Source organism: Furipterus horrens, unplaced genomic scaffold (genome assembly GCF_987537825.1).
Source record: "Furipterus horrens unplaced genomic scaffold, mFurHor1.1.pri manual_scaffold_6, whole genome shotgun sequence".
In the NCBI taxonomy this organism is placed as follows: domain Eukaryota; kingdom Metazoa; phylum Chordata; class Mammalia; order Chiroptera; family Furipteridae; genus Furipterus; species Furipterus horrens.
Genome location: NW_028327176.1, coordinates 88380788 through 88396813, shown reverse-complemented (window position 1 = coordinate 88396813; position 16026 = coordinate 88380788). Strand labels below are relative to the sequence as shown.

The following is a 16026-nucleotide window of genomic DNA, read 5'->3' as shown; positions in this document are numbered from 1 at the left end:
AACTTCCTGAAATTATTATTGAAATTAAGATTTTCCATTCTGCCGGAGAACAACATTCAACTCTTCAAGCTGAGAGCCCCTTTAAAGAAGAGCTGTCTTACCCTGAGACTTCTGGGATAAGGAGTCCGCATTGGAGATGACAGGTGGCTGGGGTGTGGGAGTTTTATCTGCCTCTTTTGCACTTCTTTTTCCAGTCATGTGATCTACATGGAAAGACAGGGGGAAAAAAAAAGCTGCACCAAATACAAATGCATTGGTCTGGCCAGTGCGCCCTCTGTTGCACCAACAGGGAGGTGGACTGATACCTTCAATAAGCGCTGCTATCTGCTGGCTCTTCTGAGAAGGCAGTTCCCGGACAGTGTCTAGGGCAGTCAGTCCACGGTTATCTTTTATATTGACATCAATTCCTAGAAAGGCACACCAGGTGGACCAGAGGAGTGAGCATTTTCAAGTGAGCCTCAAAGAGGCTCCAATTCCAGAACAACTAATGTTCCGAGCAGCACACCCACCATTTTTCATCCAAAGCCATTTAATCCAGCTATTCACGAACAATTTGCACCCTTGCAATCCATCAGTGGAGACATACATACATTAGGTTCAAACGCAGCCAGCAAAAATCCCCCTCTGGGGAGGTCAGGGGCAACAGTCCCAACCCTGCATGCTGTGTAGACAAGAGCGCTGCCAACCTCTCACCTGCAGCCAGCAGGATTTGCACCACATCGGTCTTGCCAAACAAAGCAGCCTCATGCAAAGCACTGCCCTTCTCCGTCTGGAAAGCAAACGAGAGCGCAGAGCAGGATGTCATCAGAACAGTGACCCAAGTTTGGCGTGGCCACACACGACAAACGGAACAAAGACCAGAAGGGACAGGAAAATAAAATACAGCACACAAAGTCCTCTGTCATTATCTTTCCCATTTTTCTTGTCTGGATTCCAAAACCACAACCTTGGACTGCACATCCAGGGCGTCTGGCTGAGCTACCAGTGGGCCACACACGACCAACCGCAGTTACCCTCGGAGTCACCTATGGGTAAAACTCCTCAAAATGCCACCTTCCTGGGTGGAAGGGATAACGAGAAGAAAAGTACAAGGGGAAAATACACCTCCCCTTCAAGTGTGGTTCAGTCAATGTGAAGCCTAAGGAATGGTCATTCGTCTGAACAGAGAAGGCAAACAACCAAGGGAAACCCTAAGTCTCCTGTCGGCAAATTCAAGGCGATGGGACTTTGGAGATGCTAAACGGCGGCAGGAAGGAACACGTATAGGAAGATAATGAAACTTGTCTAATTTCAAGAGCTCATCCATAATCACATCTTTTCAGGGTATAATGACTATATATTACCCCTGAAAAGAAACAAAAATTAACGGACTCACTTGGGGAGTTTACTTGTTTCTAAAGCTTCACAATAAAATGAGTCAACAAATGGAAGCATCTGGCATGTGATGGAAACGTGCTCAGTAAGGCAGCCCAACAGCATGGTACGGGGGCCTTTTCCAAAACGACTAAGGCCCTTGTCCCGGGAGGTCTACCAGCCCGCTACCTGGAAGTTGCTGTCCATGCCAGCCTCCAGGAGCACCTGGACCACAGCTCTGTGGCCGTTCCTGGCTGCCAGGTGCAGAGGGGTGTGCTTCTTAGTGTTGCAGCTCAAGAGGTTGGGGTGTGCGTTGAGGAGCATCTTCACGACCTCCAGTCTCCCGTAGAGCGCAGCCAGGTCCAGAGGTGTCTCGAATTTGTTGTTGCGCATCGTGGGGTCTGTTAGCTCCTCTAAGAGGACCTTCACCACCTCCGTGTGGCCGTACTGCGCTGCACAATGCAGGGCCGTCTCGTTGTCGTTGTTCTGAAGAGTTAACAAGCAGATCACATCAGAAAGGTGACTGGCAGACTGGCATATGAGTGGGTCAATCACACATAAAACCACTGAAATTTAAATGAGAGAAGCAGCAGCAATACTTGGGGACTCAGAGAAGTCGGTCAGAACCCAGACGAGCTCCTCTGGGAATGAGTCCGACTGCTCCCACCAGCTGCCTCTGGCTCCAGTTACTGCAGGAGGGGAGCGGTCACCAAGCACTCACAGTCCCCTTGGCTGTGAAGGAGGTGACTCCATGTGCTCCCGAGGATGAACTAGGGAACGTGGCAGGCCGTGGGCAGAAGCCCTGGCACAGACAAATGCCAATAATATTGCTGCCACTGATTCATTTTAAACTTCAATTGGTTTTACAATTTATATTTAGTCAACCGTGTGGTTCTGATTCTGGATTTGTTGACCATCCATTGCCTCACACACAAGTTTTTGTGACGAGTTTGTCATCTGCTTAGCTCCTTGCATGCAAATCAATCAGCCAACATGGAAAGTAACAGAGCAGAGCGCCAAAAATCACTCTCAAGATATCAGCCAACAGCCACTTCCAGGGGAGGGAGGCCCTTGTGTCAGTCACAGAGGAACAGGGGACCCTGACGCTGGCTGACGTCTCCTTGGGAGCCTGCACCAGTTGATGCATGCAGAATCTACAGCACAGGGAAGCGTTTTTTTCCATGAGAAAGATTCAATCAGGCACTGCAATGTTTTGTGTGAAAGGTGCAAAATATTCAAAATTGTAACACTGCCATCAATTCAAATGGAAAACTGCGTGGTCCTAGAATGCCAATTTTGCTTCAAACTAAAGTAGAACATGGGATAAAACACAAGTGTGTGCTTTTTTCCAACCATCAGAAGCAAACTATTCCAATGATGCTCTTTCTTTTTCTACTACTGATAATTTATAATTATAGCAAGAATAAAGTGATTTCTATGCCCTTTTCTTTTTTAGAAGCACTAATGAAAATAATTTTCCCCAAGATTTTAAGATTCCTGTATTCACCCAGGAGGCTTCTTTAGGGAAACAAAGCTTATGAGGGGTCTTGTCCATCAAGTCAATATTATGCACCTTTCCACAGTCAAAAGGTAAAAATTAAGTGTTTTCACAACTGCTTTAATTCAATTAATGACATCAGAAGTAACATGCATGCAATCCCATCTGCTTTGAGCTGGCATTTGACTGCATCATTTTTTCCAGCTACACGGAGTGTACCAGAAAGATCCAGAGCTGCTGGGAGCAAGGCCCCAAATGGCCAGAATGATAGCGAAGAAAATTTTTAAAATGAAGTAAGGACAAAAAGGGTGGTAACAGTAGGAGCCACATGCGAGACAGATGCACACAGGTTAACAGAGGACACGGCATTGAGCGCAGACGTGGCTCAGAGAGCGGCAGCTGAGAGGTGCACGCAGCCTTCACTGGCCACAGACACAGCCGGTTAGCAAAGGCCTCCCCACGGGGCAATTCGTGTCAACCTAAAAGTCTGGAGGGAAGGGGAAATGCCGGGCAGGAAGCACACCCTCGGGTTTCCCTGTGCCAAACCAACCACTTAGGACACCCGTTTGGAACGCCCAAACGCTGTGAAGCTACGGCACGATTCTCTGAGCCAACTCAGAGTTTCATGTCACTTTCTCGGGATGACAAGACAGTGACATCAGCAAAAACTCACAGCAGCTTCCTGCAGAGAGAGTGATCCTGGGGCCAAGGGGCAGCCCGAAGAAGTTTAAAAAGATTATCAGGGTTTTATATCCCAAGATCAGCATGACAGCAGGGCCAAGAAAGTCATCTTATTCTTATTAAAACTCCAATCCAGAAAACCTTGTTCACTCTGAAGCAGATACTGTTGTTTCTTTTATATCCAAGTTGTCTCCCAACAAGCAGAATAATCTGTCCTTGATTTTGTAAAAAGTTTGCCACGAGCGCCTGAACAATTGTAAAACTCTAAACTATCCAGCAGAAAAAGGTCTTCCCTGTTTGTTTTTGCCAGAACTAAGGCAGCTGCCGCAAAGGTGACTGCCAGGCAAACTTCCTGCCTGTTAAGGTGGTCTAACTAGGCGGCTCTGTCAGGGGCACGCCCACACCTTTCTTCCCTCTCAGACGTGCATCTCCTACACTCTAAGGGTCCTCCCAAGACTTGCAATTGGGGGAGCAGTGGGCAGTGGCATCTCGACCTGGGCTAACCCCCTAAATCTGTCGACAGAGCCCCCTATTCTCTGACTGTTCAGTGAGCTGAAAGCAGCCCCACCTTGGCTCACTTCTGTCACTGTGACTTTCACTTCCCGGGGAGCCACCAGCAGCCCTGCCTGAGTCACTCCTTCCCTATACTGTTTCTAGGGAGCCAAAGCAGAGCACAGCCCAGGCCCTCTCCTGTTGCTTCTTCTACCCTACGCCCTTCCTTGTTTCGTTGTCCCCAGCTTTAATAAACATACTCTCAAAATTGGCAAAAAGGCCTAACCACATCTCTGCAGAATGTTATGCTCATATTCACAGTGTAGGAAGCATCATACTTATGTTTCAGTCTTGCCAGACATGGTCTGTCAACTATGATAATCTTGAGTTTATGTCTGTGGTAAGCACATCTTTCGACTATTAAACACAGGCCATTGTTACGAGCCCTTACTACTGTCCTCGGAGCCTGACAACAAGCAAGCGAGGGAGTCATTAAATGTTGATTCAGGGCCCCAGAAGAAGGGGAGAGACTCCAAGCAGCATACAGACTTCTAACCACCTGGAATCCTTCCAAACTGCAGTGCAGGTGCTCATGACACCCAGGAGTTCCCAGAATCATATTACTATGAATCTGGCCTGAGAAAGGGGACTGAAATGAAACATTCCAATTTTCCCCAAAGCTGTTGCACAAACTCTGCATTTCTGGCCATCTTGAGACCACCTTCAGTTTTCCTTGCTGCGGTCAGTACTTCTAAGGCAAAAAGATCCTTCACATCCTTTGTATCTGGAGACCCCATTCAGTGTGTAAATCCATTACATTTATGCGTTTACACACACATGCACACACACAGTACAAGCCGCAGAAAACTATACAGAAATGTTTCCATGGCCTTTCACTTCTTGGAACTATTCAAAACCATCAGCTCCCAGTGCTGAGATGGCAGCCCAGCTGTGCTCCTGTCCGCTGCTGACAGGTGCCTAAGTTAGGGACACCTGGGCCACAGCTCTCTGTAGCAACAACAGTGTAGACTCGAAAATATACCAAAAGTGGAACAACAGGACAGACCAGGTCTACTGAAATTTAGAAGACACAGGAGAAGCATGCCAACAGAGCCCATCAGGGGGAAGAAGAGTTACACTTACTCTGTAATGCCCTGGAGGGCAGAACTCTGACCAACAGATGGAAGGTCTAGGAAGACAGATGTCACCAAGCATTAGAACCCCAAAATCAGTGGAATTCTGAAAGAGGCTGTCAAGCAGTAATTCTGTTTGTTACCAGGAGAAAAAAACTAACACAATAAGAAGTAGACAGCCTGCCTTTTTGGTGAGAGAAAAAGATTCCTGCTCTGGGTGGAAACTTAGCTTGGATCAGTGGTTCTCAAACTGGCTTCATTTTGGAATTACATGTGAACTTAAAAGTAACTAATACTGAGTCCCACCCCAGGCCTGCTAATATAGCACCTCAGAGGGTAAAGCCTAGGAAAACGACTATTTAAAAGCTTACAATTTAAAAAATAAAGAAATAAAGAAAGATAAACATCCTCAAGGAGACCATGAACGGCTCTAATGAAAAAAATAATAAATTAAAAAATAAAAAGCTTACCAATCTAGCAGGCACCAACTCAACCAAGCAATCATCCATCATCATCAAAAGTGACACAAACTGACATCATGTGCCTTGTGATGCGATACACTAAAAATGAAGGACATCAGATTCCTCCTGTAGCATCTCTGCCCAAAACGCATAACCTGAATCGAGGAAATATTGACAAACTCAGGCTGATGGACAGTCAACAAAACAGGTCTAGACGCTTCAAAAATGTCAAAGTCATGACAGACTGAGAAAGGCTGAAGAACTGCTCCAGGTTATGTGTGATCCTAGGCTGGATCCTGAACCAGGAAAAAGAAATTGCTCTAACATTATTGAGACAACTAGTCTCAAATTTGAACATGGATTCTACACTGGATAACAGTATTGTACCAACGTCAAACTTTCTGAATTTGATCATTGTACTGTGGTTATACAAGTGGATGTCCTTGGTCTTAGAAGATACACGATGAAGTATTTGGGGCTAAACGTCCTGATGTCCATGATGTGATTTCAAATAGTTCATCTTCAACCACAGCAACCATGACATATACTGGGGGGAAGAGAAGAGAGCAGAGAGCATGCTAATGTGACAAAATGTAAACAGCTGATTAACCTGGGAGAAGAGTATAGTGCAGTTCACTGCATTATTCTTGCAACTTTTGTAAGTTGGGAGTTTTTTCAAAATAAAAAGTTTTATAAAACTAGGTGGTTCCAATACAACCAGACAAGCTAAACCATATCTGGAGACAATTGGTTTAGATAACTTACAGGTCTCTTCAAGCTCTAAGATTAAGTTATTTTTAAGTACACAGAAAAACAGATCTACCCTAAAACTAATTTGACGGTTGTTCATCTTACAATATTCAGACTAAGTTAAAATTATTGTAAAAGGGAAAACGATTTCAGTGCTTCCATCTGGCTAAGGATGACTTATAGTTGGCCCTGTTTATGCTGCTTCTGAAAAAGGAAAGGCTCTGTGTGTCGAGGAGGAAAGCAAAAGCTCATGAAAACTTCCTCTGCTCTCCAAAAAGGCCTCAGACTTCATTTCCATGGGTGCCTGATATGACTTAGCAGCAAAAGTCCTTTAGCAAAACAATTTCTAGACACAAGTGAGGTCAATAAAATCCACGGTGTCAGGATAGAACCCAGGGGGGGTCAGAGTCAAATCAGCCCAAGAAGAGCTGGTGTTCTTAGCACAACCAAAACCACTCTGTCCCTTGATGCCTTTGCATCAGTGTCCTGGGGGAGAGGAGGCAGGGAGGAGAGGGGCAATATTTCTAAATAGAGAAGTATGTTTTTATTCCACTTAGCCTATTTTCTTTTATGTGTGCAAAATCAAGGGATAAGAAAATATACTTTCAAGAACCAAAGCCTTACCCTTTAATCAGGGCTTTATAAGCTAACTAAACTAACCACAGAATGGGGAAATAATCCTTCAAGGTGCCTCCCCCAAATGAAACCTTTAAGAGACTAATTGAGAAAAGTTTCGTTAAGCTTCACCTACTAGTAACAGAGACCAAATTCCAAAATGCCCTTTCCTTCTAAAATTAGGATCTCAGGGGTGGGGAATAGAAGAGGGCAAATGGTAATGGAAAAAAAATGCAATAAAAATAAATTAATTAATTAAAATTAAATTAGGATCTAAAATATGACTAGTTACCAGATATTTTTACTTTATATACATAACCTTACTTAGACTCCAAAGCAACCCAGCAAAGTACAGGGTATTCCTCATGTTACAGAAGAGGAAACTGAGGTTCAAAGAAAGTAACTTGTTCAAGTCAACAAAACCAAGTAAGTGGTAGCACAGAATTCAAACTCAGGTCTGACTTGAAAGACAGTGAGTGACCTGTGAGTTCTCCACTCTACCACAGCACTTTCAAAGAAGAAAGGAGAAGGAGGGGGAGGGGGAAGGAGAGGGGGAACGGGAGGGGGAGGAGGAGAAAACTAAGATAGAGGATCTTCCTATTTTGAAGATCAGAAGGCAGAATTTAAAGGATGGCCCCAAACAAAGCTAATGTGTTTCACTATCCCAGATCAAACTGCTTCTCCACCATTAAAGCCCAACAACTGAAGAAAGTCTTCCACAGAGGCTGCCTAAGTGTAGCCTGCAGAAACTATTTGCTAGGTTAGTATTTGTCAAAGAAAAACATGGCATATCTGCAGAAGCACCTTATGTTTCCCTTCCCTGGGCTGTGTGTTCAGAGTAAGTAAAAGGCAGCTCATAATGTGAGCAATGCAGTGACTCAACCAACCACCAGAATGTTGCCAAAGAGCAAACCTCATGTGAATGAAAACTCAGTTCAAGGACAGCAGGTGAGAGCGCTGAGGAAAGAGGCTAACACCACCACGCAACCCACGAACCGTGCCACGGACACGGTGAAGGCCCAGGCCCGGGGCGGCGAGGCCAGCTGGGCTGCTCATCACCTCTATTAGCCGGTACCGGTCCCAGCCTCACAGGGAAGGAGCCAACGCAGGTGCCCTGCTTGGCCCTGCAACTTCATGTCCTGTTTCAGAGCCCTTCCAGGGGCCAAGGGTGACCAGAGAAGCTACTGGCTGAGGAGAAGGGATCGAGGCTTTAAAGTCCCAGGCAGAAATGCACAAACTCACGGAAATGAGGGGCAAGGGGCAGCAGCAGCTTTGAAATCACCTTGCCCCTTCTACACCTCCGTCTACCACAAGTTCCTCAAAACCAGATTTCATTTCAATAGAAACAAAGAAAGCAGACTAAAATACTTTAATCCAGGAAGTGAAATTTAATCATTTTTCTGTGCTTCTTAAAAAGTAAGCTAATTTGCTTTACGTCTTTTAATTGCATTTTTCTTTTTTGACTTTAAATGATTTTAGAAATCACAATAGCAAGTTATGCACATAATAGGGTTCCATCTTTTTCCCCCATTTCTGTCACTTCTAAGCTTTTCAGACATTCCAGGAAAAGCACCCAACCTTCCCAGAATTAGTATGAATGTTAAAACCAAAACGCAAATGCCCTGCAGCTGCATTTTCCCTTTCCCAGACAAGCCACAGGCAGAGGGGCTGAAGCGGACAACAGTCAGAGCGATGAGAGGAGCCTGAGTGGGCAAGAGTGGAAGCCGGAGAGGACCAAAGAGAAAGTGCAGCTTGGAGAAATGATGCAGAGAAATCCTGACAACAAAGTACACACCTTGGCATTGATATAAGGGTCAAAGGGGCCGTACTTTTTGAGTTCTTTGATCTCAAGAGCATTCTACAAAAAGGAGAGGAAAAGAAAATGTGATGATAAAATGGATGAAATATTTCAAAGCAATTGCACAGCCCCAAGGAGACCCAACACTAGGACAACTCGAATCTGCCCTCTGGGTGCCTCAGAAGGAAGTTAATGGGGAAGATGATCTCCAGGGCTCAGCACTCATCAACCCCTCTTATCCAAGCACCCAACTGAAAACCACAGTAATGGTCATTAAATAAATCAATGCAGTACGTGGAACTGCCACCTAGATCCATCAGGGTCTTCAAGAGACTGCAGCAGTCTGGCCCCAGCCCCTGCCCCGCTGACCTGCCTGCCAGGTACTCAAAGCACTGGGCTGGCGTCCCACCTATCAGCCTATCGATGGCTACTCCAGGCGGGAGGCAAAGTGAGCGGGACACGCTAGCGCACTCAGTGGCTCAAACATCCAAGCAGCTGTGCTCCAAGGCAAACGTGAGCAAAGAGGATTAGAAATGGTTACTGAAAACTTCTCAAATGAGAAGGACTTCAATGGGTGATTAGTTTCATATCAACATTGAGGAATATTACTTAAAAGCAAACTTCCTTATAAATTTCCTCCTGATACAAGAAGTTACAATCCCTGTAGCCAGGAGGATTAAATTGCATTTGGATTCTAAAGAGACTATTTTCATTCCTAACGTTATAAAACAAACATCCTCGTTGATAATCTCAAATGTGTTGCTTACCCACACCCCCAAATACCACACAATAGGGGGAAGGGAAGCTGATCAAGAGCTAAACACACACAATCTCTTAATTGGAACATTTGAGAGAACTGTGTTCATTTTCTCACACCTCAGAGTGAAGCTGCCCTCCTCCTAATCAACATCATGCTCAACAGCTCACCGAGAGTGTGCATGGTCTTGCTGACAGATGGACTCTGCAAGAGTGATCTCCCTATTTTTTGAGAAATAAACTTGATCGAATTATACAGGTAATTTAACAATCTCCTCCCTGCAAAGTCATTAGGAAAATAATCCTATACTTAGTGAGAGTAACATCTCTCATCAAGCAAGTAAAAAAATTATCTGCTCCATTTCTGAGCAGAGAGGAAGACAAGGAGAATGGCTTGTCATGTAAGAGAAAGCCCATCTCCTCTCAGATCCAACCCACAGGGGTGTTTTATAAGAGGCTTGTCTAAAACATGCATAATTCAAGTATAACTTTTCCAAAGTAATAAATGTAAAGAAGAGGAGTACCTAAGTCTCCGGCTGCTATGAGGTACTGTTACTCAAATGCTGCCTTATCTTTTAAGAATTATCTCTGCTTTGTCAAAGCATGGTCACCGTTCAATTAACATCAAAAGGCATCATGGAAATGATCCTCATTCCGTGGAATCCCCCCTGACTTCAGTCCTCCACTTCTGAGAGTTCTGATGCGTGTAGAACAACAGCATCGTTCACACGTATTGACATGCGCTGGAAGATTTCTGTTTACCAGATGGAAAGTTGCAATGCTGTGTCATGGCATAAGCACAATTTGCAATTAATTAAGCCAGCCAGCTTGAAATTTTGCAGAATTTGCATTATTTCAAATTTCGCACAAGGTTAGTACTTATATTTTTATTATACTATTCTTCCACATCTGCATGATTCAAATGCATATAAAATGCATCCTCATGGAATAAGATCTCCCTGATGCACTAAGAGGAGCGGTACTGGGAGGAGGGGAAGCACTCTTAGGCATGGAAGAGCCGGTTCCCTGAGCTCTGAGCTATGGGACTGAGACGGTGATGAGGTTGCCGAGGTCTTGGCTGCAGCTGAATGGAAGAAAGCTTCCCTTCCTCCCAACCTGTTCATTGACTCTGGTGTGCGAGGGCCCTTGATGGATGAGTAGCCGCACTATCTGGGCATCTCCCTTCCAGGCTGCCAAGTGCAGAGGGTAGCAGCCTTTAGAGTCAGCCACATTGGTCAGCGCGTCATTCCTCAGAAGAACCTCGACCACATCCCTAGAAAGCAAAAATCAATTATGAGTTTGTAGAACTCAGAAGTCTTTTTTACTAATAGCTCCTTATACACTTGTATAGCACAAAGCACTTTCACAGCTAATATCTCAGTTGGCTCCCCTATGTCTACCTGAGCTCACTGCCCAGCCTCTTCCTTTTATTCCACGAGCTACTTGTGCAGCCGCTGATATACGGCTGAGCCAGCCTGTGTCACATACAGTGACTCTTCACCTCCCTGTGTACCTACGATTTCCTGATAAGCCATCCATTTTCCACTATTTTGAAAAAAGCCTGGTTGCCTTGTCTAAGTCTTGCAATGTTGCCTTGTTTGTGATGTTTAAACAGCATTCAGGGATAGAATTTACATAAAAAGTCATGCAAGACAAATATCATCATTCACCACATTATTCAGAGAATTTAGTGATATGGGAGCTGAAAGTGGACAGGCAGAACAGAAGTAAAGCTGTTGCAAACATAAGCCAGACACATATGGTACCATTTGACACATCCGGGAAGAAGGGCTTGGTTTTCTTCTTGGCAATACCACTAATTAAGCAGATACAAATGTATAATTATCCCCATGCACATGAGGTCAAAGAAAATCCCCATTGTAAATAAAAGCAGCATCTGGAGATCAACTTGGCTATTGAGCTAGTCTTTTAAGTTCAAGATTCACTTTAATCCAGGTTACCCCACTATTTAAGGGGGGGAAGGATCTCTACATATGTGTATTTCTTGTTATCTTTGTCTAAAATGGTCATAGAAAGAACATGATGATCACAATCAATGTATTGTAGAAAAGTTTAATGTAGAAGGTAACAGTCACTGTCGCTTTCCGGCACACTTGGCTAGGCCAGATACCGTGTGAGTGATACAGAACACCACTAGGTGGTGAGGGCCCTGCCCCTTGCTCAGAAAAATCTAAAATGGTTCCAATAATCCCTCCTCCTAAAAATGAAACTTCCGCTGCTAATCTCGTATGGTATTATGCCTCAATCTCTATCTGGTTGCACCCTGGTTTCCATTCTCCCACATCCTAGCAGGTCTCCTTACTGTACCCCACAACCATGCCTGCACCCTGGTGGACCCTCACATCCCCCCTTACTTGACTGGCAGGACACGCTTTTAGCTGCCAATCATTTACACCCATGCCTTCTTCTCCCAAACCCTCCACAGCATACCTCCAGCACACCTCCAGGAAACTTCCCACACAAATCCCACCCATGTCCCAATAACCTCTCTACTCTTAGGAGAATTAAACAGGCCTTATTATTCATGTATTTCTTTCCTTAAAAATGGTTCTTGTTGTCCATGAGGCTAATTTTATAAGGAACAAATGGCAAGCTAAAAGACAGAGTAAATAAATAACTACTTTAATAGAAGAAAGGTTTCTCATGACCATTCAATCTCTTTTCAGTTTATAGAGGGGCTGGTTACCAGACAGATTATCCAGCCCCTTTATGGCCTGGCTGCCCCAAATCTGGTCTTCACATTCAGACGACTGTGCAGCACTGCACCACTTCAGAGGGGAGAAGGGCACACAGAAAAGGTAAAATTTAACCTTTGGTTAAAGTTTTTGAGGGGTGATGTGGGGAATGATGTTAAAGTTGTTATATACTAAAGAGAGATTCAGCAATTCTGGATGGGCTAAACTTAGTTTTTGTTTTTCTCCGCGTGACTGCTTAGCCATCCTTTATAGGAACCAAAAAGACCATGGGAAGACCTGGGTCTGAGGGGGGGGGGGGGGCGGGAACACAGCCCATCAGTACTTACTTATGGCCATTCAGAGCAGCATGGTGCAGGGGGGTGTACCCAGTGCTGTCAACACAGTTCACATTTGGCCCTCTCCAGATGCTGCAGAGAAAGAAAAAAGACCAAAGTCACAAACCAAATTTAGAGACACCTGGCTGCTTGGAAAAGAATCCTGTGTGATGTTTAACCAAATTGGTTACTTCCACATAACTTCTGATACAGGACAGCATCAATTTACCACAGAAATGCAAAGCACCAAGAGTATACAATGGCCTGCTGAGCAAGGAGTCAAATGTCAAAACACTAGAGTCCTCATTTAAGAGCATGTCCTGCACCCTTCTCATCTGTAGTTCCCTAAGTCACCACTCTGGGACTGGCGCCATGAACACTCCCAGCACTGTAAGAACAGCTCATTGAAGGGTCATCAGAGGTACCACTGAACCCAACCACTCGGCCAGTCACAGGCATTGAGCACTCACCTCTGCACTGGTGACTGAAGGCTGGAGAGAGACCTCCACACAGACCACAGAGATAATCAGGATGATTCCACCACAAGGACTCAGAGCAAAGAACCCACATTCATAAAAGCACGAGGACACATGTGTTAAGATGCAGGAGACAATTCTATCTTTTCTTTGTGAATATGTCTTGTTGGCAATAATAAAAAAAATAACAGATTTTCTACAATTTCAGAGCCTTATCTAAATAAAAAATACATTAGGAAGGCTGAAATGTCATCTTATTTAATCCTCAGAGCCTTAATTCTGATTTCTGTTCACACCTTACTGTACTGGCCAGTTTCCAAAACACTATGAGTAGCTGAGGGTAGTCTTGTTTTGGCCTTGCCTTTAATGAGAATGCGTCTAATGTTGTTTACAGTTGGTTTGAGATAGACACTGTAAAATGTAAAAGAAGGTCTTATTCTTTTTCTATTTAAAATGCTATTGAAAATAATTTAATTTAAATGCATTTTCTATATTTATGGAGATAATTAGTTTTTCACATTTAACCAACTAATAATGTTGTTATCAATGGGTTTCTTAATATTGAGCAATACTTTCATTCCTGAAATAAAACAAAAACCTTATTTGGCCATTCTCCATTATGGCCATGTCAGTGAATTCTACTTGAGAGTTTTTTTATTTTTTATTTTTTTAAAGATTTATTTATTTTTAGAGAGAGGAGTAGGGAAGAAGAAAGAGATAGAAAGAAACATCAGTGTGTGGTTACCTCTCACACACCCCCAATTGGGGACCTAGCCTGCAACTTGGCCGTGTGCCCTGATTGGGAATTGAACCAGCGACCCTTTGGTTCTCAGGCCAGTGCTCAATCCACTGAGCCACACCAGCCAAGGCTACTTGAGAGTATTTTATTTACAATTTTCACATCTGCATTCATAAGTGAGCCTGGTCTAAAGTTTTGCTTTTTATGCTATTGCTATTGGATGGCTGGATGATATTAATGTTAGGTTTTGGTCACAATCAGTTGGGTAGATATCTACCCATTTCTCTATCCAGGAATCAATGACACAGAGCACTAAATTGCAAAGAATCACAAGTAAAACCATCTGGGCTCAGAGCCTTTATGCTCAGATGTTGGAAGCAGCATTATTTATAACAATAAAATTTTAGAAATAGCCCAAAAGTCTATCAATAAATTATTTGATGACTAATGTATAACACAGTAAAATTTCATGTATTGGTTATATTGCTATGTAATAAGACAGAATAAACATTACAATATAATGTTAAAGAGAAAAAATTGTAAATATATAGAGAAAAAATATATGAGAGAAATTTGTCAGGATAGTTGATTGAGTGCATAAGTTCACTCAACCTCCTATCTATATTCTATGTATTTATGTTCTATGTATGTTTCTGTACTATGAAATGACAGAAATAATTCTCACCCTATACCATAAATAGATAGATATTGACTGACTGATTGATTCAGCCAAGAAAATAAGAATAGGTGTCATCAAGTAACTGACAATACTGAGGAATTCCTAAAAGGCATAAATCAGACAAGATCAGATCTACAGAGACACAACCCAGAAGAATGCAAACTAAAACAATTACATACTGTTTTTCACCTATCAGACTATTAAAAATGAAAATAATGACACTGTGAAGTGTTTATAAAGATGAAGGAAACAAGCCTCTAGCAGAGTTTAAACTGGTGAATTCATGTGGGAAGACAACTTGGCAGCATCCACTAACACAGAAATAGGCGTTCGTTTTGAGCCAGCATTCCTACTTCCGGGCACCTAGCCAACAGGAACACTGTACATATGCACAAAGATCCATATTTGTACAGGGCTGCTTCAGTGTAAGAATAAAAACTAAAATCTTAATGTCCATCAATAAGTGAGCAGTTAAATATCAGGTTCACTCATAGAATGAATTATTATATAACCATCAACAAAAGTAACAACAAAGGAAAGAAAAAAAATGAATTGGACCTGTATGTCCTGACATGGAAAGATTTCCCAAGACATACTGAGTTAGGGTAAGTGAGAACGAGAAGCCGCTATATAATAAAACGTGAGCCCTGTTGTAGAAGTGTGTATGTAACACCCCCCCGCCCCCCAAGTAGGGCGATGGGAAGAGTGACATTCACTCATGTTCTGCTCTGCATTCTACTATGGTTTAAAATATTTACAATAAAAATACAATCATGTAGTATTTTCATAACAATAATTTTTTAAAAGAGGGGGAATAACCAATACATAGGGAAAAGAAGACCAAAAAAATAGAAATGCTAATAATACATTTCTGTATATGTGAGGCAAGGGCCACTTTAATGCGCTTGTAGGTATTAGCCCTAAAAGAGTAAGCTAAATTGTCAGAAAAAGAGAGGATATGTGTGCTTTGATATATGCATTACTTGTTTATTGTCCATTAAGGATGCTGGTGCCAAAATCAAGGGCATGAGGTCCATCCTGGTATTCCTACCCTCCATTAAATTTGATTCCTATAACACCTTCCACACAAAGAGCTAAAAAGCATACTTTGTCACACTTGTGTGATAATCTCATGTTCTAAACCAAAAATCACACAAACATGCCTGACAAGAGATAAACAGTGCAGAGCGGAGTGGATCTGGAAAATCTAGGAGGAACAACTTTCCAGTTGCCCCACAAGACAAAAGATCATCACTCTATTATAAAATAGGTTAACACTAAAACTCAAAAACAAGTTATTTGCCCCAAATCAGTGGCAGATCCAAACCTCCCATTTATGGAGCTCTTGGCATCTGGCCAAACAAGGGCTTTATGATCTAATCGGGATGGAAAGAGGTGAAGATGCAGTAACAGAAGGCCGCGCATAACCCACTAGCGAGATGGCTGGAAGAGACCAACCAAACCGGAGACGGGGGAAATACCAACATGAATTAAACAGCTGGGAGCACAGGTCTGTCAGCAAATAGTACTCCATTAGGAATCTGTCATCTTCAACCATTTCAGT

General features: G+C 43.2%; 1 protein-coding gene across 6 annotated transcripts in view; it reads right to left on the bottom strand.

Moving 5' to 3' along the window:
- ANKS1A (ankyrin repeat and sterile alpha motif domain containing 1A) overlaps positions 1-16026 on the bottom strand; it is a 191660-nt gene that overhangs the window by 102197 nt on the left and 73437 nt on the right. For 4 of the 6 annotated variants that reach the window (XM_090282254.1, XM_090282256.1, XM_090282253.1 and 1 more), the window contains exons 2-8: positions 12581-12661; positions 10654-10810; positions 8779-8841; positions 1543-1839; positions 694-769; positions 306-407; positions 102-203 (exon numbers count right to left, since the gene is read on the bottom strand). In XM_090282254.1, coding sequence (XP_090138380.1) covers positions 102-203; positions 306-407; positions 694-769; positions 1543-1839; positions 8779-8841; positions 10654-10810; positions 12581-12661 — 878 coding nt within the window. The remainder of the gene's footprint in view (positions 1-101; positions 204-305; positions 408-693; positions 770-1542; positions 1840-8778; positions 8842-10653; positions 10811-12580; positions 12662-16026) is intronic. The other 2 variants (XM_090282255.1, XM_090282258.1) reach the window with 1 other exon arrangement.